This window comes from Pagrus pagrus (genome assembly GCF_965226575.1).
Source record: "Pagrus pagrus genome assembly, chromosome: 3".
NCBI lineage: Eukaryota > Metazoa > Chordata > Actinopteri > Spariformes > Sparidae > Pagrus > Pagrus pagrus.
The window spans coordinates 19,903,408-19,928,751 of NC_140187.1; the positions used below are offsets into that span (position 1 = coordinate 19,903,408).

At 40.1% G+C, this 25,344-nt stretch overlaps 3 protein-coding genes across 6 annotated transcripts in view; 2 read left to right on the forward strand and 1 right to left on the reverse strand.

Moving 5' to 3' along the window:
• dip2bb (disco-interacting protein 2 homolog Bb) overlaps nucleotides 1-11,945 on the forward strand; it is a 44,376-nt gene extending 32,431 nt beyond the window's left edge. The window contains exons 26-41 of one of the 2 annotated variants that reach the window (XM_084349182.1): nucleotides 1,026-1,138; nucleotides 1,335-1,358; nucleotides 1,867-1,947; nucleotides 2,048-2,171; nucleotides 2,297-2,418; nucleotides 2,759-2,870; nucleotides 3,516-3,625; nucleotides 4,679-4,809; nucleotides 4,904-5,072; nucleotides 5,158-5,328; nucleotides 5,433-5,494; nucleotides 5,774-5,831; nucleotides 5,923-5,997; nucleotides 6,084-6,258; nucleotides 6,496-6,619; nucleotides 8,822-11,945. In XM_084349182.1, the coding sequence (XP_084205308.1) occupies nucleotides 1,026-1,138; nucleotides 1,335-1,358; nucleotides 1,867-1,947; nucleotides 2,048-2,171; nucleotides 2,297-2,418; nucleotides 2,759-2,870; nucleotides 3,516-3,625; nucleotides 4,679-4,809; nucleotides 4,904-5,072; nucleotides 5,158-5,328; nucleotides 5,433-5,494; nucleotides 5,774-5,831; nucleotides 5,923-5,997; nucleotides 6,084-6,258; nucleotides 6,496-6,619; nucleotides 8,822-9,074 (1,904 nt within the window). In that variant the 3' untranslated portion in view covers nucleotides 9,075-11,945. The remainder of the gene's footprint in view (nucleotides 1-1,025; nucleotides 1,139-1,334; nucleotides 1,359-1,866; nucleotides 1,948-2,047; nucleotides 2,172-2,296; nucleotides 2,419-2,758; nucleotides 2,871-3,515; nucleotides 3,626-4,678; nucleotides 4,810-4,903; nucleotides 5,073-5,157; nucleotides 5,329-5,432; nucleotides 5,495-5,773; nucleotides 5,832-5,922; nucleotides 5,998-6,083; nucleotides 6,259-6,495; nucleotides 6,620-8,821) is intronic. The other variant, XM_084349183.1, reaches the window with a different exon arrangement.
• A 1,106-nt stretch (nucleotides 11,946-13,051) lies between these two features.
• Nucleotides 13,052-18,323, forward strand: atf1 (activating transcription factor 1). Of its 3 annotated transcripts, none has more exons than XM_084348741.1 (8): nucleotides 13,052-13,237; nucleotides 14,066-14,169; nucleotides 15,310-15,432; nucleotides 15,574-15,671; nucleotides 15,753-15,877; nucleotides 16,220-16,402; nucleotides 16,641-16,794; nucleotides 17,463-18,323. In XM_084348741.1, exons 2-8 carry the CDS (start codon nucleotides 14,071-14,073, stop codon nucleotides 17,605-17,607), a joined length of 927 nt encoding a protein of 308 aa, XP_084204867.1. In that variant the 5' UTR covers nucleotides 13,052-13,237; nucleotides 14,066-14,070; the 3' UTR covers nucleotides 17,608-18,323. The 3 variants fall into 3 exon arrangements, with proteins under 3 accessions (XP_084204867.1, XP_084204868.1, XP_084204869.1); XM_084348742.1 differs by having other exon boundaries at nucleotides 16,647-16,794; XM_084348743.1 differs by lacking the exon at nucleotides 14,066-14,169.
• Nucleotides 18,324-18,413: 90 nt separating this feature from the next.
• LOC311254863 (uncharacterized protein) lies at nucleotides 18,414-23,624 on the reverse strand (the record flags this gene model as incomplete). The annotated part of the gene is made up of 4 exons (XM_084348862.1): nucleotides 23,072-23,624; nucleotides 21,422-21,652; nucleotides 20,028-20,567; nucleotides 18,414-18,650 (listed from the first exon to the last, which is right to left on the reverse strand). The coding sequence occupies exons 1-4, from the start codon at nucleotides 23,564-23,566 to the stop codon at nucleotides 18,414-18,416; spliced, it is 1,503 nt and encodes a 500-aa protein (XP_084204988.1). The 5' UTR covers nucleotides 23,567-23,624.
• Between the last annotated feature and the right edge of the window lie 1,720 nt (nucleotides 23,625-25,344).

Genomic DNA, 25,344 nt, shown 5'->3' on the forward strand with positions numbered 1-25,344 from the left:
GCCTGTATCCATGACGACAGCTGTCTCAATTCACTAGTCACTGGCTAGCTTGCTTGCGATAATGGACAAGATAATACGTTCATATATACCTTCACTTTTAGCTTCAGTTACTCAGAGGCATTAATTGTATCGATGGAGGAGAGGATTTATGCCTTTAAATACGTGGTCCAGGAAATTTAAAGCTAACAGGTTAACATCAGTTTTAGTTTCTAATAGGCTAACAACTTCTCCAACAGCCTAATTATGATTTTAGCCTCTGCTACCTTAAAACAGTGGTGCTAACAGTTATTTTCAGCTTAGGACAGTGTGCTATCTTAATTTAGGATTCCTTACTTTGGAAATTCCTCAGTGGTTCTGTTCTGATGGGATTAGGTAACCACTGACAGTATCCTAGTGATTGAAAGAGAAAGAGATAAATTGCTGATTGTCATCGCATGCCAGAGTCAGTCAGTATTAAGGGTGTTTTGTAAAGTAAGAGCATAGTTATGCGTGTTACATAACACACACATAACAGTCTCTGAATTTGTGAAAGTCATACTGCTGCCATGTTGGTCTTGGGTGTAGCAAGGTTCAGCAAATGTCATAAAACAACCTACACATAACACAGTTACTGTCCAAGTATTCACCAAAACAACAGACAAAAATCGATACACCATGAACTTAAACCGCATGTATTACATATTATACATTTAACAAAAATATGAATCACTTTCACCCATCGCTCATCTTTCTGTTTCCACATTCTGCATTCTTGAACACAGCTACACCTGTGTTCAGCTTAATATTTAATGCAGCTTTTGTTTCTTTGCACTGTTTGCATTCTCACAGTATTTCCCCAAATAGAAATGCTGTCTAGATTTTTTTCCCGTCTGTTCGTGCAAGAATTGCAGCCAGTAGTGGATTCTGACAGATATTAAGGTCTTCCTGCGTAAAAACCCCTGTGAGAAGTGTTTTATAAATTATGCAATGTAACAAACATTGTTTTCTTTCACTCATCTCTCTCCCAAACTCTGTTCATCTTGCAGTCGGTGTAGGCCCTGCATCCGTCATGGTGGGTAACCTGGTGGCAGGGAAGAGGATCGCCCAGGCTGCAGGCAGGGACCTCGGCATGATTGATGACCAGGATCTTGTCCGGAAGGTAGAATAACTCACTTACCTTCAAACAGCCATTGAATTTCCAATGCCTGCAGTGTGTTATAATGGTAAAAAGTTGGGTTTGTAGACTTTCCACAGCCAGTGTAACGATGGCCCAGGCGTAGCCTCAGCTCAGTTTTATAGATGTAAAAAAAAAAAAATCTTCTCTCTTTCTGCTCTCGTCTTTCTCTGCGATGTAGCTCTGTATGTGGCCCACTGTGATGGTAAGAATTATGGCCCCCTTCTGGCATCTTTCCCACACCTTTGCTTATTCTTGTCATGCTCTAATATATATATATTGTATTGTGGGTTTTTTTTGTGTGCTTGTGTTAAGGTGTGACATAAGCAAAAATGTGCATGTTTTCATTTTTTTATCCGTGGCACAAGATATGGACCTTCTGTAGTTATCCCTTGTTCTACTGCAGATGTACATTGTAAAAGTTATTGTTAATTAATTTAAGAGCTGGATTGGCTCGGAGTTTGTGGTATAAATTGTTTGCACGCTGACAAGAGATAATTTATGCCTGACAGCTTGTGTACTGAGGTATGCAGTCTGTGAGCACCCCTTTTTTTCTTTTATTTAGGTGCATTAATTTAAGTTCTTCCATCAGCACAATACTCCTCCCTGTATACACCCTCCATGGTTGTGTTTGTAATAATGTATACAGATTATTGAAGCACACCCTCAGATGTACAGTGCATAAGTCTAATTCATTATTGTTTTTATTTCAGCATCAGTATTTGACAGAGGCTCTACACTGGAGAGCACAGACGGACCCGGACCACGTCCTGTTTGTTCTTCTTAATGCCAAGGTACCAAACGGATCTGTTCATTTGCTGAGAAGTACAATACATATACTTTGACTGTAATGGAAAAGATCAAAGTTATCCTTGCCTTGTTACTGTCCTTCAGGGTGTAGCGGTGAGCACAGCGACCTGCGTGCAGCTTCACAAGCGGGCGGAGAAGATAGCTGCAGCGCTCATGGAGAAAGGCAGCATCAACACTGGAGAGAACGTTGTACTTCTTTATCCTCCTGGTGGGTTCTGCCTCTGGCTTCCTGTCTGTGTCTACGTATTACTCCGGTGAGGTTAATATTTGTGAGACATGGACAGTTTTTTCTGTTTATTTAACTCCACCTTTTGTCCTCCATCTTTCTCGCAGGCATTGATTTGATAGCTGCCTTCTACGGCTGTCTATACGCTGGATGCGTTCCCGTAAATGTCAGACCTCCGCACCCTCAGAACCTGGCAGCCACGCTGCCGACTGTCCGCATGATTATTGATGTAAGTGTTTGCTCTTTTGCACATGCACGTGTTATTTCTTGCTCATGGATTTGTGTGGATATAGATTTGTGTTCTTTCATTTTCTCCTGATATCTAGGTCTTTTTTTTAGATTTGGCCTGGTTTATATCTAGATATTATGATTAATAACATAGACACACTGAGCCACCTTGATGACCCTTTCTATATCGGCCACAAAAACTCAGCATCAGTTGGGCTATAGTATATAGATCATGTTGTGTGCATTCCTTTAGTTGTCCTGTTTTTGTAATTCATTTAATTTTGGACAATGTGTAGCAGTTTCTCCTCTTCAAATGAATCGTGCTTGTGTTTTGTTGCCAGGTCAGTAAAGCTGCATGTATCCTAACCACTCAACATCTCATGAGGACTCTGCGCTCCAAAGAGGCTGCTGCCTCTGTAAACATTAAAACGTGGCCAACAATTATTGACACAGGTAAGATAACAGAAGACAGGCGCCACCATCAGTCTGAACTTAAACACATATTTTAACCCTAAATCTATATCAGCTGTGCAAAGTTTAATGACCCATGGTTAGAAAAAAAAAAAAGAAATTCTGGAAATAATTTTACATTAGTTGATCTATTTTTGAAAGTATTTGTAATTAGAAATGACTGTACTATTGAATGAAGAATACATGCATTGTTTTCAGTAACTGACTTTCTCATGAGTCACATTCAAGACAGTGAAAAAGGCTTATAAGTTGTGGGGAGTTGTCGTCATAGTGAGTGTGAAGTTAGTCGTGTATAAAGTGCACAGTTCTGTCAGAAACGCTTGTGTCAGTTGTTGTGGACCGTTTGCAGCATTAAGACAAACAGGAAGTGGGACATTTATCTGCAGTGCTCCAGTTATTACCTAAATTGCTCAGTGGGGAAACTAACTTGTGTGTAGATAAGTGCTTGGTGCACTTTTGGTTGGTTGCTGCCTGCTGCTTTATTGTATGTCTACTTTGTTTTAATGGTACTATGTACAGTTTATTGTTACAACTAATAAATAATATCTGATTTTAGTACCAGTATCTAAGGGGAAATGATTGACAGTATAAGATGCATCTGGTAATGATTCGTGTTCTTCTTGACAGATGACCTTCCTCGCCGCCGGCCGCCACAGATCTATAAGCCGCCCACAGCAGAGATGATTGCTTATCTGGACTTCAGTGTGTCCACTACCGGCATGCTCACTGGGGTTAAGGTGAGACAGATAAGCTTCGCTATCAAATATTGCTGTTTTTACTCTTGATCCCACTTCAGTATCCACATTCAGTTAAGTATACAGCTGGGGAGCTCTTATATGTCTTTCTCCCTCATACATTGGGCCACCTTAACTCAACTTAAAGTGGGTGGGATGAGTGATAGTGAGACCTGTCAATCATCTATTTTACAGCTTACCTGAAATTACCTCTGTCCTGAGCTTACGCCTGTTTACCTTTGTGGGCTGACAAGCAGAGTCAAGTCAATGGCATCTTTTTAAAGCTGTCATTCTCCACTATTGTTCAAAACATACAGCTAGAAATCTATCATAAAAGAACTTGAAGAGATACTAAGTCTCCACCTGTGTACAGATGCAGCCCGATTCCAAAAAAGTAGAGATGCTGTCTAAATCATACATAAGACAGAATGATAATTTGAACATCCTTTTTGACATATAATCAATTGAAAACAGTACAAAGACAACATATTTCATGTTTTACCTCATCAGCTTAATTGATTTTTGTAAATATATGCTCATTCTGGATTTGATGCCTGCAACACGTTTTAAATAAGCTGGGACAGAGCAACAAAAGACTGGGAGAGTTGTGAAATGCTCTTTGTTCGTTCATAACAGGTGATGGTTTCGTGATTGGGTATGAAATGGGCATCCTCAAGGCTCAGTCGTTCACAAGCAAGGATGGAGGGAGGTTCAACACTTGAAACACTTGATTGTATAAAGGAGATTCTACATGGGCTCGGGAACACTTCGTAAAACTGTTGTCGGTAAACACAGTTTGTTTGCAAATGACTGCATCCGTTTTTGAATTCAGAGTTGTAGCTGAATATGTAGAACGTAACGCAATGCAGCAACAAGCCATGTTGCGCTGCAAAAGGTATTTTACTATAGGATGTAAAAGACATCACAAAGAATAAGTTGGCAAAGAAAAGTAGACCAGGAAAGTGAATTAGAAAACTTAATCACAAAAGCATCAGACCTCTCAGATTAATGATACGCAACAATTGGGTTTATAATGAGTCTTCTTGTTTGTTGCAGATCTCTCATGCAGCTGTCAGTGCACTTTGTCGCTCCATAAAGCTGCAGTGTGAACTGTACTCCTCTCGCCAAATAGCCATCTGCCTGGATCCTTACTGTGGTCTGGGCTTTGTCCTGTGGTGCCTCGCTAGGTACAGTAAACTGTGATATATACCACAATTTTGTCTCTATTGTGTTGTTCGACGTGCATTCATCCACTTTTCCTCCACATGTCTCTTCGTTTAGTGTTTACTCAGGTCACCAGTCCATCCTGATTCCTCCCTTCGAGTTGGAGAGCTGCTTGTCGCTGTGGCTGAGCACGCTCAGTCAGTACCGTATCAGAGACACCTTCTGCTCGTACTCTGTCATGGAGCTCTGCACTAAAGGACTGGGTACTCAGACGGAGTTACTAAAGGTGAGGACTGCATATGAGACTAGAAGAGAATTCTCAATGAGAATATTTTTAAAGGATTTTATCATTTTGTCTGGGTGTGTTTCAGGCCCGTGGTGTGAACCTGTCGTGTGTGCGGAGCTGCGTTGTGATAGCAGAGGAACGCCCTCGCCTCACCCTCACACACTCCTTCTCCAAGTTGTTCAAGGACATTGGGCTGTCGTCCAGAGCCGTCAGCACTGCTTTTGGTTCCAGGGTTAACCTGGCCATCTGCCTGCAGGTACAGCAACCAATTTAACCTGGTTTTACATAGCAGAACGCTTTGAATCATACTTGGATGAGAATGAGTAGGACCTGTATGTACCTGTTGTCTGTGTGTTACAGGGCACCACTGGTCCTGATCCCTGTACAGTTTATGTGGACATGAAGTCCCTCCGACATGACAGGTAAGGACACGTGGATCCAGGTGCCTGGCTGAAACAAACATTTAAAAGTTTCCTAAACAGAGCTTTAAATTATATTATGCCAGGTATACTTCATATAGTATATGGAGTTTATGATGATGTGTCTCCTGTGTGGATGGTAGATGGTTTTACCTCAGTTACCCAGTTACCCTGAGTAGAGTCGGTAAATACTTACTTTCGGCATATCCATCCATTTAGATTAACAAATATCATTTTGTAATGAATGATTGCATTTATTTACTATGTGTGTGACTTTTACAGAGTGAGGCTGGTGGAGAGAGGAGCACCTCAGAGTCTTCCACTAATGGAGTCTGGAAAAGTAAGATGCTACATATGTACACCTATGGTATAGATTCAGTTCATGAATTATGAAGTTAAAGTGGTGCATGACTTGTTTTTTTAATCTAAAGATACTGCCTGGTGTTCGGGTGATAATCGTAAATCCAGAGACCAGAGGTCCGCTGGGTGATTCTCATCTTGGAGAGGTGAGAGGATACCCTAAACAATCATAATGTAAAGCCTTCTTCCTTCTGAAACCACCTCTGAACCATATTGTGTTTCTCTCTCTTAGGTCTGGGTGAACAGCCCTCACAGTGCCAGTGGCTACTACACCATCTACGGAGAGGAGAGTCTTCAGGCCAACCACTTCAACACCAAGCTCAGCTTTGGAGACCCACAGACCTTATGGGCCAGGACAGGATACTTGGGTTTTGTGAAGAGGACTGAGCTGCTGGATGCAAGCGGGGGTAAATAGACCCTGAGAGAGAGCTAAAATCTAGATTTAGTTAGCCAGTCTTAATGAGTTTATTTTGAGCTAGATTTTTGATTTATAAATACTTTAAAACAGAAAAATTGCATAATGAATGAAACCTTCAAACTTAACAAATTGAAGTAAGCAAACTCATAGCTGCTTACACTTTTTCTTCTTCTTTGCCTGCATACTTTTCTGTGTGGTTTATGTTGCCCGTATTTCTGTTCTCCAGATCGGCATGACGCTCTCTTTGTGGTGGGCTCACTGGATGAGACCTTGGAGCTAAGAGGACTGCGCTACCACCCAATCGACATTGAAACCTCAGTGTCCCGGGCTCACCGCAGTATTGCTGAGAGGTAAGAATGCATATAAACATACACATTATGAGTTACACTTTATTCAACAGTTTTATCTTTCACTCGCCTCTAACTAGGTGCTAAGGTTTAGTTTGTAGTTTTCTGTTTTTATTCCATGACTAGGAACCAGGCCTCTTTTATTTGACTTATTCATGCTAATTCGCTTCCTTGCTGACCCAGTTTCTCATGAGTTGCACAAATAGCACAAAAATGGAAATGGTGGATAAAGCCTGTCTCTAAGCAAAGAAATACACCTGCAAGTTCATTATTAACATGTTTAATCTTGTTTATTTGACCACAACTTCTTTCTACAGATAAAAGTAAGCAAAGCGTACTCGCTGGTGGTGGTAGCTTCATATTAAGCATAAAAACATAAAAGTGGTATCAAGCTTCTCTTCTGACTCTAAGCATGAAAGTGAATAAGCTTATTTCCCAAAATGTCAAACTATTCCTTATACGTTATAGTGGGGCAGATAACGGTAATAATCGTTCATTTCTGGAAACAAGCACCAAAATTGGCACACAAACTCCTTGGGGATTGCTCTTTTGATAAAACCCGTTAGCCACCTAAAAATTCAAGACGGCGGCCATCTTGTTCCTGTTCCAGTCTCTTGGTGGCTCTGAGGTATGACCTCTCTCTATTGTACAGGTCTGTCAAGCATACAATATGGTATTGGAACTCCTGTGCAATAGCATCTCCACCACTGAGTCTTGCAAGAAGTTTTCTGTCATTTAAAGTTTTGGCACATTCATTAACTCTCTTATTGAGATTCATCGTCATAGCTTGTCTTGTGAGTTCAGAGGATGGGGCTTCTTTGTCACAAATGAAACACGTTTGGCCTTTAGGGCTGGTTCTACGCAGCTTGGTTTGGCTTTCGATTGGCTGAGCACTCTCTGCTCTTCTTTTTGTGGCTCTCTCCAATTTCGTGTTGTTGAACATAAGGCGACAACTGTGGTGTACTGCGCCTTGTTCCTCCTCAGAGTTTCTTCGCTGCCACCACCATCATCAAGTCTGACTGGATCCAGAACAATAGGCATCTCATTAATTCCGTGAAAGAGGGGAATATTAGTCGCAATCATAGTGTAGCCATCATGTTGTTGTGGTTGTTGTGCACGTGGTGACTTGAGCTCTTCACTATTCTTCTTCTGGCAAAGACAACACTTTCTCCAGTCAGTCCGGAATTTAGATGGTCCTGGATCTGCATTTGCCATCTTGATGAATGGTAATAAAGGTATCACAGTATGATAATTATCTGCATTCAGTGAATCAAGGCCGAGGGGTTATTCGTTTACCACCTTGCACAATGCCCAATCACGCACAATAAGGTATGGGATACCATAGGGTCGGGGTTAGGGTTAACCCCCTAGTACAGGAAGATGCTGCACATACTAAACCTCTAACACTACTACGATATACACTACCATGCATTTTAGCCGAGCCAGACGTAACATGAACCTCTAATGTAGCAGAATATTAGGATTCCGGGACTGATATATGGTACAAGGAAGCCAGTGAGTAAGTCCATGGGTCCAAATTCGGATTCTACATAGTGAAAAATGTATTATTTGACACCAAGATCATTCAAATAGGACAAGTCTTTGCGATTGTATTCCGAAATGCAATCTTACTGTATATTCAATGGCGGCCATCTTGAAAAATGGCCACCGTCTTGAATTTTTAGGTGGCTAACGGGTTTTATCAAAAGAGCAATCCCCAAGGAGTATGTATGCCAATTTTGGTGCTTGTTTCCAGAAATGAACGATCCTCCTGTAATTTGCAGTTATCTGCCCCACTATTAGGACTACAGCTCAGCCGCACAATCTGATATTGCCATGTATGTCTCCAACATCATAATACATGTTGCTATAGAACCATCTTTGCATTTGACCAATCACATTTTAATGATGTCATAGCTTTTTGACTTGAGGAGAAAGCTGGAAAAATACACACATGGGAGAAGTTACGCTTCCCACATTTGGAAAGGGTCTGTTTTAACTCAAACCTTTGTTCACTAAACCGAACCAATCTGCGACAGAAAACTGTAAATGGAAAAAAAGGATCTAATCTCCTGGGTGTAAGTCCTATGGAGACTTTTTCACCTTTTGGTCAGTTGCAATGATGGTCCTGAAGCAACATTTTTTGTGATGTTGTTGAGATATATGAAAAACCATGCTGAGTCACTCTGTTATTGTCCCTTACAGTGCTGTGTTTACGTGGACCAACCTACTGGTGGTGGTGTCGGAGCTGTGCGGTTCAGAGCAGGACGCGCTCGACCTGGTGCCTCTGATAACCAACGTGGTCCTGGAGGAGCACCACCTCATCGTGGGTGTGGTGGTTATTGTGGACCCCGGGGTTATACCCATCAACTCCAGGGGAGAGAAGCAACGCATGCACCTTCGCGACTCATTCCTCGCTGACCAGCTGGATCCCATCTATGTGGCTTACAACATGTGAGGGGTCGTCATGGTGGTTCTGGCCTCGTTCAGCCATCATCCACAGTCTATGGCACCGACAGATGGTGAAAAGCATGAACCACATGTACTGCTACCCAGCCCTGTGTGACACCAGCATATCTTGGCCACTGCATGTCTGTGATTGGACCCGCCATGTGTGGAGTTGTTCACTGTGTTTTATAGATTTTTTCAAATGGGACAGAAGCAACATGTACTGCTGATGGCAAAGAGGGGAAAAAGCCCCTGTTGCACTTTTTTGAGGATGGAGCGAAATGACACATACAACAGGACCACTTTGAGTTTATTTCTGTATTAACGTCTTTGTGAATATATAACTTCTTATACTATACGTACCTACCACACAAACCTCTTAACAACACTTTCCCTTGTGTCTCGACACAGATTCCAAGAGCTACTAATCTTAGATCAACAACTTGAAATGTTTCTACATGCAGCTTTCAAACAAACGCACACAAACGCATGTTCTGAGTCATTTCTCACTGACATAGGTAAATAAAAGAGGGCAGAAGAAAGCAAACCATTACACGTGTAGCCAGTCTGTGTGCATTATTTAGAAAACTTATTTTGTCCCATAATAATGACGCCAAATAGATTTTCTTAACTTTCCTGCCCTGATATATTTCCTGCCTTATAAAACTTCAGCCATACATTCCTATCTTAATTCTTAATGAATCTATAATTGATGGCTGTTGATTCTCCTTTGGTTTTGACTAGTAGTGCAAACCCTGACAAATATCCAAAGGGATCAAAATAAAAGAGGAAAGAGGCCATATTCTCTACTGTACCTATAAAGGCCTGTTGTATTTTAGATACTGTATGTTACTGTATAGATATTTTTAATTGTATAAATGTATAAATGCTTGACTTGTCTCTCTCAGTCGATGGTTTCTGGATAATTAACCCAGCTGGGAGATGATAACAGTAGCAGAAAGTGGAGTGTATATAAGATTTAACAGTTTTGACTTTTGAAGTGGAATATTAGCTATATAATGGAGGGTAATGGTGAATAACTTTAAAGCATTGTTAGTCAGGCTAGATATAACATTGCACTTTCTCAAAAATGGTCTATTTTATTATAACAATGAGGCATTATAACTAATGGTTCTGGAGCATATATTATTCTGAGGATTATTGCTTTTTGGAGCTTTGAGAGTTTACCAGGAGGGCTATCACTGTTAATGCCGGGGACATTTCCTGTCGGTCCAATGAAAAAAAACAAAAAACAACTTGTGTGAGGAGAAGGCTAGAAACAACATCGTGACTGTTTTCAGGCTACCAGGTTATTTGTAAAAACGTAAAAGAAAGGTCCACAACCGTTCATGTAATATCCATCACCACTGTACTTTGTATTGCTAAACAGTCATACCCCCTCTCAGTTTTGTATTGCATAATAGAGCAAGTGTTCTCTTTCCTTTTCCACTCAAAGTTCACTCGAACTGTGTTTTGTCTTCGTGCAACTTTGTAAAGAATTACTTTGAGCTCCAACAGGATTGCTGTTGGGACTGTAGTCAGTAGAGGCAAGACATCATGTATCTGGATTATTTTCTGTATCAGTCACTGGATTTATAAGCACTTGTGAATGCAGTTGCAAAGCTGAGCCGCATCTGAAACATTCTCGATTGGCGAGTAAAGTAATTGTATGAAAAAAAATATTTGCCTAAAGATGTATTTGCAAAATGTATTTGGTTTCCTGATATTTTGTGCATTCCTTGTGCTCCTTGCCATAATTTAGAGGTTCTTTGTACTGGATCATACTGTATTTCAGTGATGAACCCTTAATGTCAACATGTAAATAGTTGTTTTTTTATTTTTTGACTCTTGCTTCAGATCCATTTTAACACTCAGTCATGCCAAACACACAATATTGGAAAGATGTTTTATCATTCCAAGATACTGGGAATACGATTCCTTGAATTACTGCACTTTGCACTGATGGTACTAAAAGTAGGTTTCTACTGTGTGGACTCGTTGATACAACTATCCCCACTTCATGTCACATTAAATGTGTTAATGTTTAAAAAAATAAAAGCTTGACATTTGGTTTTGCCCAGTTTTCCACCTCAAAGATTAATAGCACTTCATCTTAGCTTTAAACATTGCATCCTACATTTGCAGCAGAATGTTTGCATGACTCAGCCAAGCACAAGAAGAAATCAGCTTGAGGCACATCTCATCTCCAGGCACAAGTGGGGGAGATATACTATATGTGTGGAATTTTGTATTCAGGGAACAAAACTCATAAAGACAGGGATGGACCAGGTGGTCCCATGGTGCAATCTGTGAATAATACCCATAAAATGTAGACGTTTGTCAAAACCAATCCTGTAATGAAGTCCGACCTTGCAAACCTAATCAGCAAAAAGAGGGGTTACTGACGAACAGTGTCATCTACCATCTACCTGCTTCGCTGGGAAGTTTATGAGGGCTTCCTTTGGTTTCCGCTCTTACACACTATGCAATCCCAATGACGGTGCAATTAGTTAATTTCAAAGCTTGCACAGTCTGGTGAAATAAACATGATGCTTATACATTTTTGTAATAACTGAGACAGAGGACTGATGAAATTTAACCAGTAGTGTACTTAAGACTGTATTAATCTCTCTTGAGTTGTTCTATCAATATTTTGTGTATGCACTCTTGGTATGTTGTATATTAATTATTTGGTGAATTCTTAACTGCTCTATGAGGGTGTGATCCACTGATGAATCTTTAATGTTTTAACTCATATAGTTATGAAATCATGGTGGTACACCCCTTCCCATTTTTCTCATTTATTTTCTATTTTGGTTTGTTGTACTTTGTTTTATACTTTATGTAAAAGTAATACAGAATAAACAAAAGCATTTAATCATTTCAGTGTCCTGAGTTTCAGTCATGATGTAACAGTGATTGAAATTGTCCTAATAGCATAGACTCTTTGGATTAAGAGACAACCTGCATCCTTACAGTGAAGGCATGTTTACGAGTTTGTGTTAACTGACAGGACAGTTTTGTTTTGTTTTTTTTGGTGCAAAAGAGGCAAATTAATATCTTTTCTGCTGTAAAAACTTTTTTTGAGACATTTTTGTACCCATGGAAAACTTTGAGACGTCTGTCTGTGGCTAACATTTTGTGATGTAACATCATCATTAAGCATTAAATCATTTTGAACCAGTGTAGTCTGATGCAATAGTAGGCGTAGTGCACAGAGGTATCTCTAAAAGATCGGTCACAGAGCGCTGGATTGTTCATGTGATACCCTTTTGAAATAAAGAGAAGAGGCCAGACTTCAGGGCTTCAAGTGATTAAAATATCTGCAAAAGATGACAAATGTGAAACAAAGCAAACTTTGTTTAAATGCTGTTATGTACCAACCGACTACAGAGCTGCTTCTTCCCTTTGTACACTCCAATGCATCGTAAGCACTCCGCCATTAAAAATAGCTTTATTTTATGACTCTTTCAACTCAGATAAGATATTAAGAATAACTATAATTATACAGAAAAGGCCAGTCTTCAGGTTGATGGTCTCATTCGCTTATGAATTAAATCAGTATTAAATTGAGGCTTTCATAACCAGCTAAAAGTTTCTTGCAGTACTTATAAAGTTTTAAAAGTGAATGTATTTACACTGCTGCATCCACTCAGAGTATCATATCACAGGGTTATTATTACTGATGCATTACTTTGTAAGCAACATTTAAAATGGTAGTTTAATCTATGAAATGCCTCATGTTTTGTACAAAAACAACGTGCAAAAGCGTGATTGTCAAAGTTACTGCAGCAGTGGGTTAAAGAGTACAACATTTCTGAATGAAACATGTGAAGGTAAAAGTAAAAAGTAGCATGAACTAGACTTGAGCATCACATGTGACAGCTGTGACTTCCTCACTCTGCTCTTCTGTATTTACCAGTTGCTCCAACTCTTTTCACCAATCACAGAGCCTAAAGAAACTATTACGTAATGCGTCTTTACCGAGCAGCCCCGCCCATTTCCTTTGGGAAAAAAGTGGTCAGCTATTTTTTTTAGCTGACATCTTTGTATTTTTAGCTGTTAGCCATAACGGCTAAGTAACTTTTCAAGGCATTTCTTGTGTCAAAGTGTATACACGAATTGCACGAAGTCCACGCTGTGAGCAAGAACAGTTACGCGGCCTTTGGAAAGGTAAATTCTGGCTGTCTGAGCAGTAATTTTTGTGCTCGTCTGGCTGTCTGCTCCGCTGTGGCGGTAATGGCGGCTGTTGCTTCGTCAACTCCTCGCCGTTTTACGAAAAGGGAAGGTGTAGTTAGCTTAATGGCTCCCCGTATCGCTGACGTCTATTGACGCGGTAACTTGCGTGCCAGTGACAGAGTTACACATATTTGCTCATTGAGACAAAAGCTCATCCATCCTGTGAAGCAGAGTAACCAAACTTGCCTGTCGTGTAGCTCTGAAACTGTTATTTTAGGCGGTTTAAAGTGGTTAACAGCCTATTAACTGGACGTTAGCCGCCGATAACTAGCGATGTTGGTGAGGTCGAACATTCTAGCAGCAGCCACAGCGACTCAGAGGACAACTTTACATACCCGCTGCTAATGTTTACTCGGGATGAAGTCACACACTTTGTTAAATTTTACATTTAGTTAAATCATGAGGGGGGAAAGTTAACAGTAGTGACTGTCGGGCCTAGCTATGTTCCGTAACTCCATGTTAACGTTACTTGCAGTCGCTAACACGATTGAACCAAAGAGGAAGTCGATCTTTTTTGTTAGCTCAAACTCACACTTTTCACTTTTACACATGGTTGACGACGACTGACATTAGAAACTGTGATTTGACATCGCCCCGATCTGTTCAAGCACTGTCGGAAAGAGTTAATCATGTCAACAAATAACTTAGCGCGCAGGCCACAGCGGAGTAGTCTCAGCATGTTGCAGGCAGGCGCTCCCCGCCACAGACCGTTGTTACATTAGAGGCATTTCAAAACGGTAATATTGATTTATTTGTTCCCAGTTACTATGGAAGAAGTACAGCAGGGCACCAATGGCACCGAGTCACAGCCTGCCGTCATTCCCACTACCATCACAACATCTCAGTTCTCACAGATAGCCCAACAGGTAATTCATAGATCCCTTTAAAAACACAATTAAAAAGTATCTTATAAATACTGCCACGACATAGCAATTTACACAGAAGCTCTTGCACTGCTAATACCACTAGTTAATTTTACATTTTCAGATTATTATGTTTAGCAAGTAGTGATGGAACATATCTAAGTACATTTACTTTAATACTGTACTTAAGTACATTTTTTGAGGTGTTTGTACTGTACTTGGCTATTTTCATTTTCTGCTGCTTAATGCTTTTACGCCACTACATCTGATAACTTACTAGTTGCTGCATCAGAGGCAAAGAAGCACTTTTTAAAATTAAAAATGTTTAATCCAATTGAAAAAAGCAGGGATCCCGATAATCAGAAAAATGTGAACTATTGGATTCGATAATTGGTCAACCCATAGTATACAGTGCGTAAATGTATGCATTATTTTTTTTCTGCGCGTGCTTTTGATACTTGCCAGAAAGTTACTTTTGATTCTCAAGTAGATCTAATATCAGATACTTTTACTCAAGTACTGTTTGTATGGGTGACTTCTGAACTGAACACTGAAAGCAAGTTTGTTTCTTGCTATCACACAGCTTGATATTGAGGAAGGATCCGAAAGAGACAGTCACTTTATTTACAAAAATGTATCAAGTAATTTGCACAGTATCATTTGAAGTTTTGAAGTAGTTAAACAAAAGATGTGCTTTTCAATTTTGTAATAAAGGGAGGGATTACTAAATCTGGGTTTAAGTGTGACTAGTCTGTTCCTTTGTTGCTGACTTTATGTAATCCCTGTTCATGTACCAGAGGCTGTTCCAATAACTATCTTGACGACAGAAAACAGTCTGCCTGAAGGACCTCAAGTTCCTGTTTGAGTTCACAGCATCTGATAAGACTGTGGTCTCATGTTTTATTTAGTCAAAGCAGACGCTGCTTAAAAACTGTGACTATGTGTAAATGAACACAGACGTAATCATATTGTGAACAAGCCCTGTTATATCGTTGCTCAGTTTAAATGATATAGCTTTCTTAAAGTAGATTTTAAATCGATGTTTTCTCAGATTCCTTCTGACATCCAGTCATACATATTGTTGTGGTTTTATGTAAATATACTGAATTTTATACATTTAAAATTGTGTTTGTGTTTTTGCAGATGTCACTGGGTGGTGGTTCTGTGGCTGTTGTACAGCTGCCTGGGGGTCAGTTTCAGGTTCAAGGAGTGATCCAGTCTGCACAGTCGTCGGTCATTCAGTCCCCTCAGGGGCAGAGTGTACAGGTGAGACCACCTAGTTTTCTTTGCACTGTAATCATTTATTCCTTCTTTGAATCATCTTCATAGTTTCTTTTTAAAATGGTCAATATGCCATTATATATAATTGTCCATGTACACTTTGTTAATCTGGCTGTCTCTTTCAAGGCCCTGGGTTCAGATAGTGACGATTCACAGGACTCATCAGACAGTGGAGTTACAGCCCAAAAGACCAGAGAAATTCTGGCAAGACGGCCTTCTTACAGGTAAAAACTTCAAGCACAGACACAACACAAAACCAGTCTTGTGACACTAACTCAAGTGACCCTCCTTATCTCATTTTGTAGGAAAATCCTAAATGAACTTTCATCTGAGGAGGTGTCACACATTGAAGGAAAGGATAACAGCCCGGCTTCCACAGGTGTTACAGTACCCACAACCCAAATCTACCAGACCAGCAGCGGCCAGTACAGTATGTACTTCACCCTACTATCGTACTTCCGTAAAAAAAGACTCATACCAAAGTGGCATTTGTTTTCAAGTGTTATGTATTGTAAACCACAGAATTAATAAAAGGAAATTTGGGATTATTATGATTGTTATTTATCATTACTTCCTGTATGTTTTTGTGTTAGTATGCTCAACAACCAGCTGTATAATGGAACCCAAACTTCTTTTAGAAGCTTCTTCAAAGTGACGAATGGGTTAAATAATTAAACAAAGTACTCTGCAGTTAATGTTAACATATACACATGAAGTATGATGTTTACTTGCGTTTTACCCAGTTCTGATGCTATATATGTGATTATTCTAGTAACTATAGCTGCTAATGGCACCATCCAGCTGGCGACTCCAGGGTCCGAAGGCATTCAGGGTCTACAGGCTGTTGCCATGGCCAACTCTGGTGGAGCCCAGCAAAGCACCACCGTCCTTCAGTATGCTCAGACGCCTGACGGCCAGCAGATACTGGTGCCTAGCAACCAGGTTGTTGTACAAGGTGAGCTAAACATTTTTTCTCCCTGGAAAACGTATATCTGAATATCTGGGATTTGTGAGCCAATTTCACCTTTTTAGGAGGTGGTTCCAGCAGGTGGCTAAATTTGACTGCTGGGCACATGCGTTAATGTGTGAGGCTCTCAGACAGACAATTGCAATAAGTCATAAAATAAAGTCTCCACATGTCAAGTGATGCTTGCTGTGCGGCAGTGCTGTTATTTATGTCATGTTTTCCTAAGGGGCAGGAGGAGAGCTGCAAACATACCAGATACGCACAGCTCCTGCATCCAGCTCCCTGTCTCAGACTGTAGTTATGACCTCCCCTGTGGGACTATCTCAGGGCAAAACTGATGATCCAACAGTGAAGAGGGAAATCAGACTTGCAAAAAACAGGTAAGTGTACAGATTAGTTCTGGGTTTTGGAGAACAAAATTTAAGAGACGAAAAGGTAAAATCTCCTAGATAATCTGGGTGAAGAAAAAAACAGTAAAAGAAATCACTGTTTTGAAGCCAATTGATGCAACTCTCATTGTCTTAGTTATGTATCATACATGTTCTGCTCTCCACTTAATAAATAAGAAATCATTTTATCATTCAAATATATGACACTGCTCCATCTTAGGTGCTGCCGTCAACATTTGGTTGACAGGTTGTTAATTAGCTTGTTAGATTTGAAAGAATTGGGACCTACTGACTTCTCTGTTGTGTTGAACACTACATTAGAGGACTATTACAGGAGAAACAAACTGGACATGGTAAAAATGTTTATTGGGATGATGCAGTCTCTTCATTGCTGGAATTTTGTGGAGCTCAGAAGGAAGCGGGCAAATATTTAATTTCACAAATTAAAAAGATTCTTTGTTGTAAAGTATGTTTGTTACTTGCGCATAATTAACTCTTATAGATGTAGCTTTGGGCAGAGAATGGTCAGTGGTTTAGAGAAAATCCTCTATCACGGCGTACTATCATATTAATGTTATAACACATGTAATATTATGTCTGGCGACTCCACAGTATAGTCTTTCAGTTGGACTAACTGCAGTTTCGTTTCCCTCTTACAGAGAGGCAGCCCGTGAATGTCGACGGAAGAAAAAGGAATATGTTAAATGCCTGGAAAACCGCGTAGCTGTTCTTGAAAACCAAAACAAGACCCTGATTGAAGAACTGAAAACATTGAAGGACCTTTACTGTGTGAAAACAGGATAACCTGTTTGAATAGAGGTTGAGGATTGAGACATAATGTGGGAGCGGCGCAGCTCAGCCATTTGGACATGGAACTGGGTTTCTGGGAACACTTCATTTCAGGCTGAGAGCCAGCAGTTTTTTTACTCTGTTTGATATACAAGTGACTTGTGATGGCAATGAGATATACTCAACAAATAAAAAAGAAATTGGCCATTTTTCCACCTGCTGTTTTTTTTAAAAATTTGCTAATGCTATAACATTTATAGTTGTGTAGATTTTTAATACTGGGAGGTTTGAAATTGTGAGCTTTAACTTTGAGTCTCAGTTTCTAAATGTGTCCCTTTCCTTTTTACTTGTGTTTTTAAACATGTTGCTGTTGGGAGTTTGTTTTTTTTTGTAATCATCTAACAGCATCTACAGAACTTTGTATAATTATTACACAGACATAATTCCTCTTTATTTTGTGAACCAGCAATTCCCTTCATTTCCCCTTAAGGAGATGTTACAGTTGTCATTCCTTATTTTTGTGCAATGGAATATAAAGGGTAACAGAAACAGTGACATTGAGTGTGGTTTGTTTGGTTGTTTCTTGGCAGTTACTTAGACAATCAGGGAAAAAAAAGCACAGTGTCCAGGTAATATTTATTATGTACATCTTGGGAGGGGTGGGGAAGAACAAAAAGTGTATGAGACGTTGCTGATTCTGTAAGTAAATAAATATATTTTCACTCAATAAATGCAGTGTGGCTGGTGGATTTTTGTTCAGTGAAAATGAAAATGTAAGCAGAAGCCCACGAGGCAAAATAAGTGCATATTCTCCCCTGCAGTCATTTAATGCAATAGCCCATAATATGTGGTCTTATCATAGGAGTGACCTCTGGTGCATCAATGTGTTTTAGGTGAATTTCAGAGAAACCAGCTGCCTCCAAATCTTTCCATGTTGCTCTGGTAACCATGCACCCATCCCCAAGATAGTACCACAGAGGCTCGAGGACGTGCTGGAAGAAGTACGTCCATGTGGAGGGCTCGGAGACTACATGTTCCAAAAAGTAGAAGGCTCCACCCTGCAAGAGAGACGCTGTTACTTTTTAGTGAAGTGAAGCAGAGAGAAGGGATACATGGCATGTATGATTATTCTCACGTCAACTAAATAGATGTGAATTAAATTTTCTGAACTAACTGATGATCAGTCAAATTTCTGACACGTATTGAAGGTGACTGGAAAATATCAGACTGATCTTAACAAATTTTACGTACCTGCTACCCATGTTTCTTGAATATATATCTAATGGTAAAATCAATCTTACCTATTGACCAAATTAACGGAGCCCTGCTTCAAACATGTACAAGTCATGTACAATATCACCCTCTGAAGGTGTAAAGATAAATGATGCTAAATTTGGGCCACTCAGTAAAAACAAACCTTGTACAGGCCCATTTGTGTAAGGCAGGAAAATACCAAGAGGAAAGAACAACGTGCCTTTCTCTAGTTTAATCACATGCCATCACTGGTTTCTAACGTAACAAATGCGTCTTTCTTGACATCAGTGTGGAGAAATGCCCAAGAATTACTCTTTGCAGGTGACCATTCTCAGCCAAATATGGTTTCATGTGTGACAACAAAGACGGAGTGCAAATGTGTTAATTGACAGGTGTCATGCAATATTATTTAAATAGAATAGATGTCTATAAGTCGCATTAAATTATACACATTCTACACATTACCTCATCTGCCAGGCTGGATTACAAGTGGACAGAGCCTCAGAAGGTCCGAAAAGTCCCCATACACAGCTGGTTTCAACTGGTTTTTGTAATTTGCACCACTGTAGTGCAGTATCACAAAGGTGGGTCCTGCAATATTATATAATCTTGTTGCCTTATCTAGTCACAGGGTTGTGTCCCCAGATCTCGTTTGAACTCTTTCACTATTTCAGTTTCCACTATCCTCACATTATGCATATACCTAAGTAAACTTGTGCTTGATAACACTTCCACAAACTCCATGTCAGCTGGTATTACTCCCACATAGGAGTACGAGCTGGTTTTCTGGGTCTCTGGGCAAAAAAAATATAGCTTCACATTATCAAACTGCATCCTGCATCTTAAAAAAAGTGACCTTCGACAAGTGGCCCATTCTTACATAACGCACCTTTAATATTACAATGAAAACATATTTAACAGTAATGTATAGCCATGACATGGTGGACATGACTTATGGTTTGCTCTCTAAATATTGGCCCATAATTATTATGTGAACATATGTGTGGGAGCTCAGCTAACATATATATACCAGTGATTGAATGTAACAAAGTACATTTACTCAAGCACAACTTTGAGGTGCTTAGCTTTACTTGAGTATTAACATTTTCTGCTACTCTAGTTCCCTGCCAGAATGTGAAGAAGACGCTGTATTTCCTACAGCACGTGAAGGCAGCACTCACAGGTCTGACAATGCGGCGGACTTCCTGCAGCACCCGCTGCACGCTGCGGACCGAACAGAGGACCAAGGTGCAGACAACCACGTCCACCGACTCGTCCTCCACCTCCCTCATGTCCTCTCCGGACACCACCACGAAGTCGCCATAAGTCAGATGCGTGTTCGCGGCCATGCTCCTCCGCAGGTACCGGTGGAAGTGCGGGTTGTGGTCGGTGCAGATCACCGTGCAGCCGTCGGGGTAAAACTTGAAGTTTGCCCCGCTGCCACAGCCGATCTCCAGCAGGCGGAGAGAGCCGTCGGTGTTTGCGAATTTACACACGTTTCGGAAAAGCTCCCTCTTCGTTTTGTGCATTTTGTCGTTGTATGAAAATGTGATATTGTAGGCGAGCAAGGGGAACAGCCGTCTGTACACACCGTACAGGCCTGTGATCTCCATCAGATGTAGAGGAGAAGTCAACACAAAGCAGAGTACTCTGCATAATTTCATGAGACAGTACTTCATTTTCCCCTCAGCTAATCTTAAACAAAGCCTTGCTGTGTGCATCTTAACACAGGCGACTTGAGAAGATTACACCTTAATACCTGACAGATCATGTCTGTGTTGCACCGCACGGTGGCGCAAATACACTGTAGTCTACAATGGGTGGAAAGAAAAAAACATGCAACAAGATTAAACTCTTTAATCACTCCTAAAATAAACTCAATCACAGCAAAATGTGTGTCTGGAGACACAACTGTCGTGGCATAAGACGGTACAGGAAAGAAGAATCATCTAACAGGATTAATGTCTTTAATCACTAATACAATCATCTTCTGATCAAAGCAAAAATGTGCTGTTTTTAGTGACACAACTGTCAATGGCATTCAAGGGGCAGGAAAGGAAAATCTAAGAGGATTAAACGCTTAAAGCACTAATACAATCAGCTTGATCCCAGAAAAAATATATAGTGTTTAGTGACACAACTGTCATGGAATAAAAGGTACAGATAGATCCAGCAAGAGCACTCAGCTTAACACTGATACACAGAAGTTCCCTATGGTAGTATCATGTTGATTTATATTTATCAGCAAGCGACTAGGGGATGGGGATGACGAGAGAAGGTGGAATGAACACCAAGGTTGTTGTTTTACTTTAACTGCATGCAAAATTAGTATTGTGTGCTGTCTATGTAGGATTTTTTTATTCAATGTGTTAAAATAATTTGTCTTTACTAAATACACAGGCAGAGGGTTCTTCATTTCAATACAAAAATAAAATTAGTATCAAATTGACTGATGTTATCTCTATCACTGGTGATCAATCATATCACAAAGGAGAGGAGAGGCATTAGGTGCTTGGCATATTCACACACTGATTATGAGCCAAGTTGACTACAGAGCTAAGTCAGGCACAATCTATTTCACAGCATAACCTACGATGTGTGGTTTGATCACAAAGACGAGCGGGGCATCGATGTGCCTCAGCTTGAGTTCGGAGAATCCGGCTGACTCCAGATGCTTCCATGTTTCCCGGGTGGTCTCGCATCCGTCGCCGAAGTAGTACCAGAAAGGCTGGAGAACGTGCTGGAAGAAGTACGACCAAGTGGAGGGGTCCGCCACAACGTGCTCCATGAAGAAGAAGGCTCCACCCTGCAGATCAAACATTTGTTATGTGCGCACCATTTCAAAATGGCAGAAATGGGTTCACGTGTCCTCATGTTATATAATAAATACACTTTGTGTTACATTTATGTTCACTTTAAGGCCTACTGTTGATATATTTCATATTGAATGAAACTTGACATGATGACACAGCACTTCTATTCTCTCATGTGTGATGCAAGGATACAGGTCAAAGGTAGCAACAGGACATGATTAACAAAAGAGTCAGTGTTCAAAGATTAAATAATGAGTCCTTTGGTTGGTGCACCTGGGGGATCAGATCTGCTTTGCATGTTTTGTATCAGCATGTTAAAGCAAATAAATGAAGTCGTGATATTTCTTTTCAAGTGATTAAAGGCTAATAGACAGCAGACACCTTAACATACACAAACACACAGGGCCTGTCTATTCAATGCTCAGATTCATTTCATACTGTTAGACTAGAGCACTGAGTGGATTTTCCAGGCTAATACCAATATTAATAAACACCAACCATTTTTTAAAATATAAGTAGGCTCCATAATGGAGCCTGACTGATACATCGGTTGGCTGCTGTCAGCTGATATCGGCCTATCACAGATATAGGGGTGTGGGTGTATGTTGTCCAGACATAAGTAGTGAGCAGAATATTGTACAGTTAAATGACAAACTCTGCTCTCTCTGGTGAACTTTGATATATTTATACCATGGTTTCTGGTTTCTTATCGCCTTCATAGATCAACTAATACTGGCTAATATATAACATTGGCTCGGATGATGTAATGATCAGTCCCAGACTTTCATTCAATGTAATTTAAACATTATTTGCTTGGTGTTTGTTTAGAGAGTTAGTTATCAATTGCCAGGAGTGAATGATTAATTCAGAAGTTGCACTACAGCACCAGGACAAGATGATCTCCAAAGGCCCCTCCACCAGATTATTTTAAAGAGGTTAGAGGTTAAATATTATTCTAAGGCCCTTGTTTTTGGCCCAGAAGCCTCAATAAAATGCAGGATATATAACTAAGTATATATATATTAAAACACAATTTTGAGGTTATTGTTTTTTACTTGAGTATTTCCATTTTCTACTCCGCAGTACTGTCACTCCACTACATGTAGGAAGCAAATATTGGACTTTTTACTCCACTACATTTATGTGATGGCTTAACTTAGCAGTCATTTAATTATATGTAAATATAATTGACTTGTACTTTTTATACTCAAGTACATTTAATATCAGATACTTTTACTATTACTTTACTAATACTTAAGTGCTATTCTTATGGGCGACTTCCACTTGAACCAAAATGTCTAACACGACATGTTTACTTTCCTCACATCTGACTTTGGGGTCATTTACCAGACTGTTGATTTATTGGGAATACATTTTCTTTGATCTTTTTCAGGAGTCAGTAGATGACTTACTGGTCTCAGTATGCGGTGAGCCTCACGCAGAGTTTGCGGTATGTTGTTGACAGAGCAGAGCACCAGGGTGCAGACAACAGCGTCTACCGATTCGTCCTCAACTGACCCCATGTCCTCCCCCGATGCCACCACGAATCGCTCGTATTTCAGGTGGTCGTTCTGCTCCATGGTTTTCTTCAGATATTTCTCAAAATGGGGGTTGGGGTCAGTGCAGATCACCTTGCAACCAGCCGGATAAAACTCAAAATTTGTGCCGGTGCCGCAGCCGATCTCCAAAAGTGTGAGCTGCCCACCAGGCTTGGTGAACTGTGTGAGGCTGCGAAACAGCTCCTTCTTCTTGTCGTACATCTTCTTGTTGTACGTTATTGAAATCCGGTATAAACAAATCGGGAAGATGCGTTTGTATATGTGATACAGGCCGACCGCTTCCATCAGATGAAGGGGCAAGCATAACACATTGACGATTAAAGTACAGAATCGCATGAGAATAGCCATGTTTGCGGCCCCTGAACGGCGTGGCGCCCCGCACTGTCAACGGCTAACTGGTCAAGTTAGCGAGGATGTCCGAAAACAGGAGCTGGCTAACACAGGAAGTCCGGTTAACGCTTTCAAAGTAAAGGCGATAGTATAAACATCAGTGTAAAAGCAGTTGTTTGTTTTGTCCTCGAATGTACTGCAGTAGACTGTCATTATAAATTAAATACTTGTGGTGCAAGCACTGTAACTCTGTCTTTTTACGCTGTCAAAACGTACCATCGTGTAAATCCACTATAGTTAGGTACTCTCACTTAATTAAAACTGATTAATTTGACAGTAACAGCCGGAAACTGGACGAAACCGCAAACTTTATTGTAAACGTCAATTCTTGTCACCTTTCAGGACTAACAATACTGTGGTGAGTAATGGACACGCAAATCATATTTATATTAGAATAATTGCTTTAGGTTGAACCGACGTTAACTAGAGCGGTGTAGTTTGTGGTGCTAAAAACCGGAAATCGGTTAGCATTTTTTCACATCCGCTTCCATGGTCTCAAAGTCTATGGGTTTTTTGAATTGGTTTTCACTTCAGTGCCTGAAAAAAAATATTAACAGGTTTTGTTCTATGATATAAAATATGTTACTAAATGTCCCACAATTTAATTATAAAGTGCTTAAGTGCCTTATAAACAGCAGTTGCTAACAAGTGGCTAACAGAGACTACAGATGATGTCACAGACATTAAACGTCATCATACTGAACACCAGACTCATCTTTTCACTAGTGCGTCCTTACAGGCTATTCAGAGTTAGAATAGTTACAAACTTAACTACTAGTTACAAACTAACTTTACAACTTGTAGATGGATCCATTTATATGAAACGTGTACGGTAATTGTGTAGTAAAATGCTAAGTGGTGGTGACATTGAAGTCATGCGACTGCTAGGTAGCCTGTTTATAGCCTAGCATTAGCTTTTCATTTCTAGGGATTTAATCTGTGCTACAGAAATTGCAAAAGTGGTGTTCATCTGTGAAGATTAACTTGCTGAACAAAAGGTGTAAGTATCATAAACTTGATATTCCCAAATCCAGTTAAAAAATCTCTCAGTCGCTTTTTGTTGAGGGAGCCAGGGCAATGCTCACTTCTGGGTTAGCCTACAAAAATACGCCATCTAAACAACTCTATAGGTAAGTGTTATTTAGTTTCCCAAGTGTTTGGTGTGTTAGTAAGAGCTTAATGTACATTTCATAATGTTAGCTAACATTGAGTTATGCTAGCTGTTTGCTGATGTTAGCTTTAAACCTTTTATTGTGTTGGCTCTTTATAAAGTGACTTGATTTTTAAAATGATTGAATGAATCTGAGGTTCAAGTCCTGACTTTCAAACACATTTTTTTGCCACTTGGGGACAGAACAACTCCTCAACAAACACACAAACCCAAAACACTGACACATAATTATGGTAGTTAAAGTTATTTGCAAACAACTGTCGCAGGAGGAAAGGTATGACATAAGCATAATTCTGGGATCATGGCCGCCTGTCCAGTGTCCACTCTATTTTTAGCCCTGTTGTGTCTCCAAAACTAAATATACTGACAGCTGAAATCCTTAAATGCACCTCTGGGGTCTTGCCAGCTGTTCCACCCTCTCCACTAGCTTACATATTAGTCACTTACATTTTTTGTCTGCCATGTGGTACTTTTTGCCTAGATCAAAGTAGCTGCTTGCTGTTGGTGCTGCTGGAAGTGGGGTTGACAAAAGCTGTGAGGCTGAAACAGACAGTACATTTTAAGG

What these genes read in the sequence shown, in the direction of transcription:
- atf1 (XM_084348741.1), top strand. Translation starts at nt 14,071, where the DNA reads ATGGAAGAAGTACAGCAGGGCACCAATGGCACCGAGTCACAGCCTGCC. An exon ending in TCTCACAGATAGCCCAACAG is followed by an intron (nt 14,170 to 15,309) that starts GTAATTCATAGA and finishes GTGTTTTTGCAG; the next exon opens with ATGTCACTGGGTGGTGGTTC. An exon ending in GACCAGCAGCGGCCAGTACA is followed by an intron (nt 15,878 to 16,219) that starts GTATGTACTTCA and finishes TGATTATTCTAG; the next exon opens with TAACTATAGCTGCTAATGGC.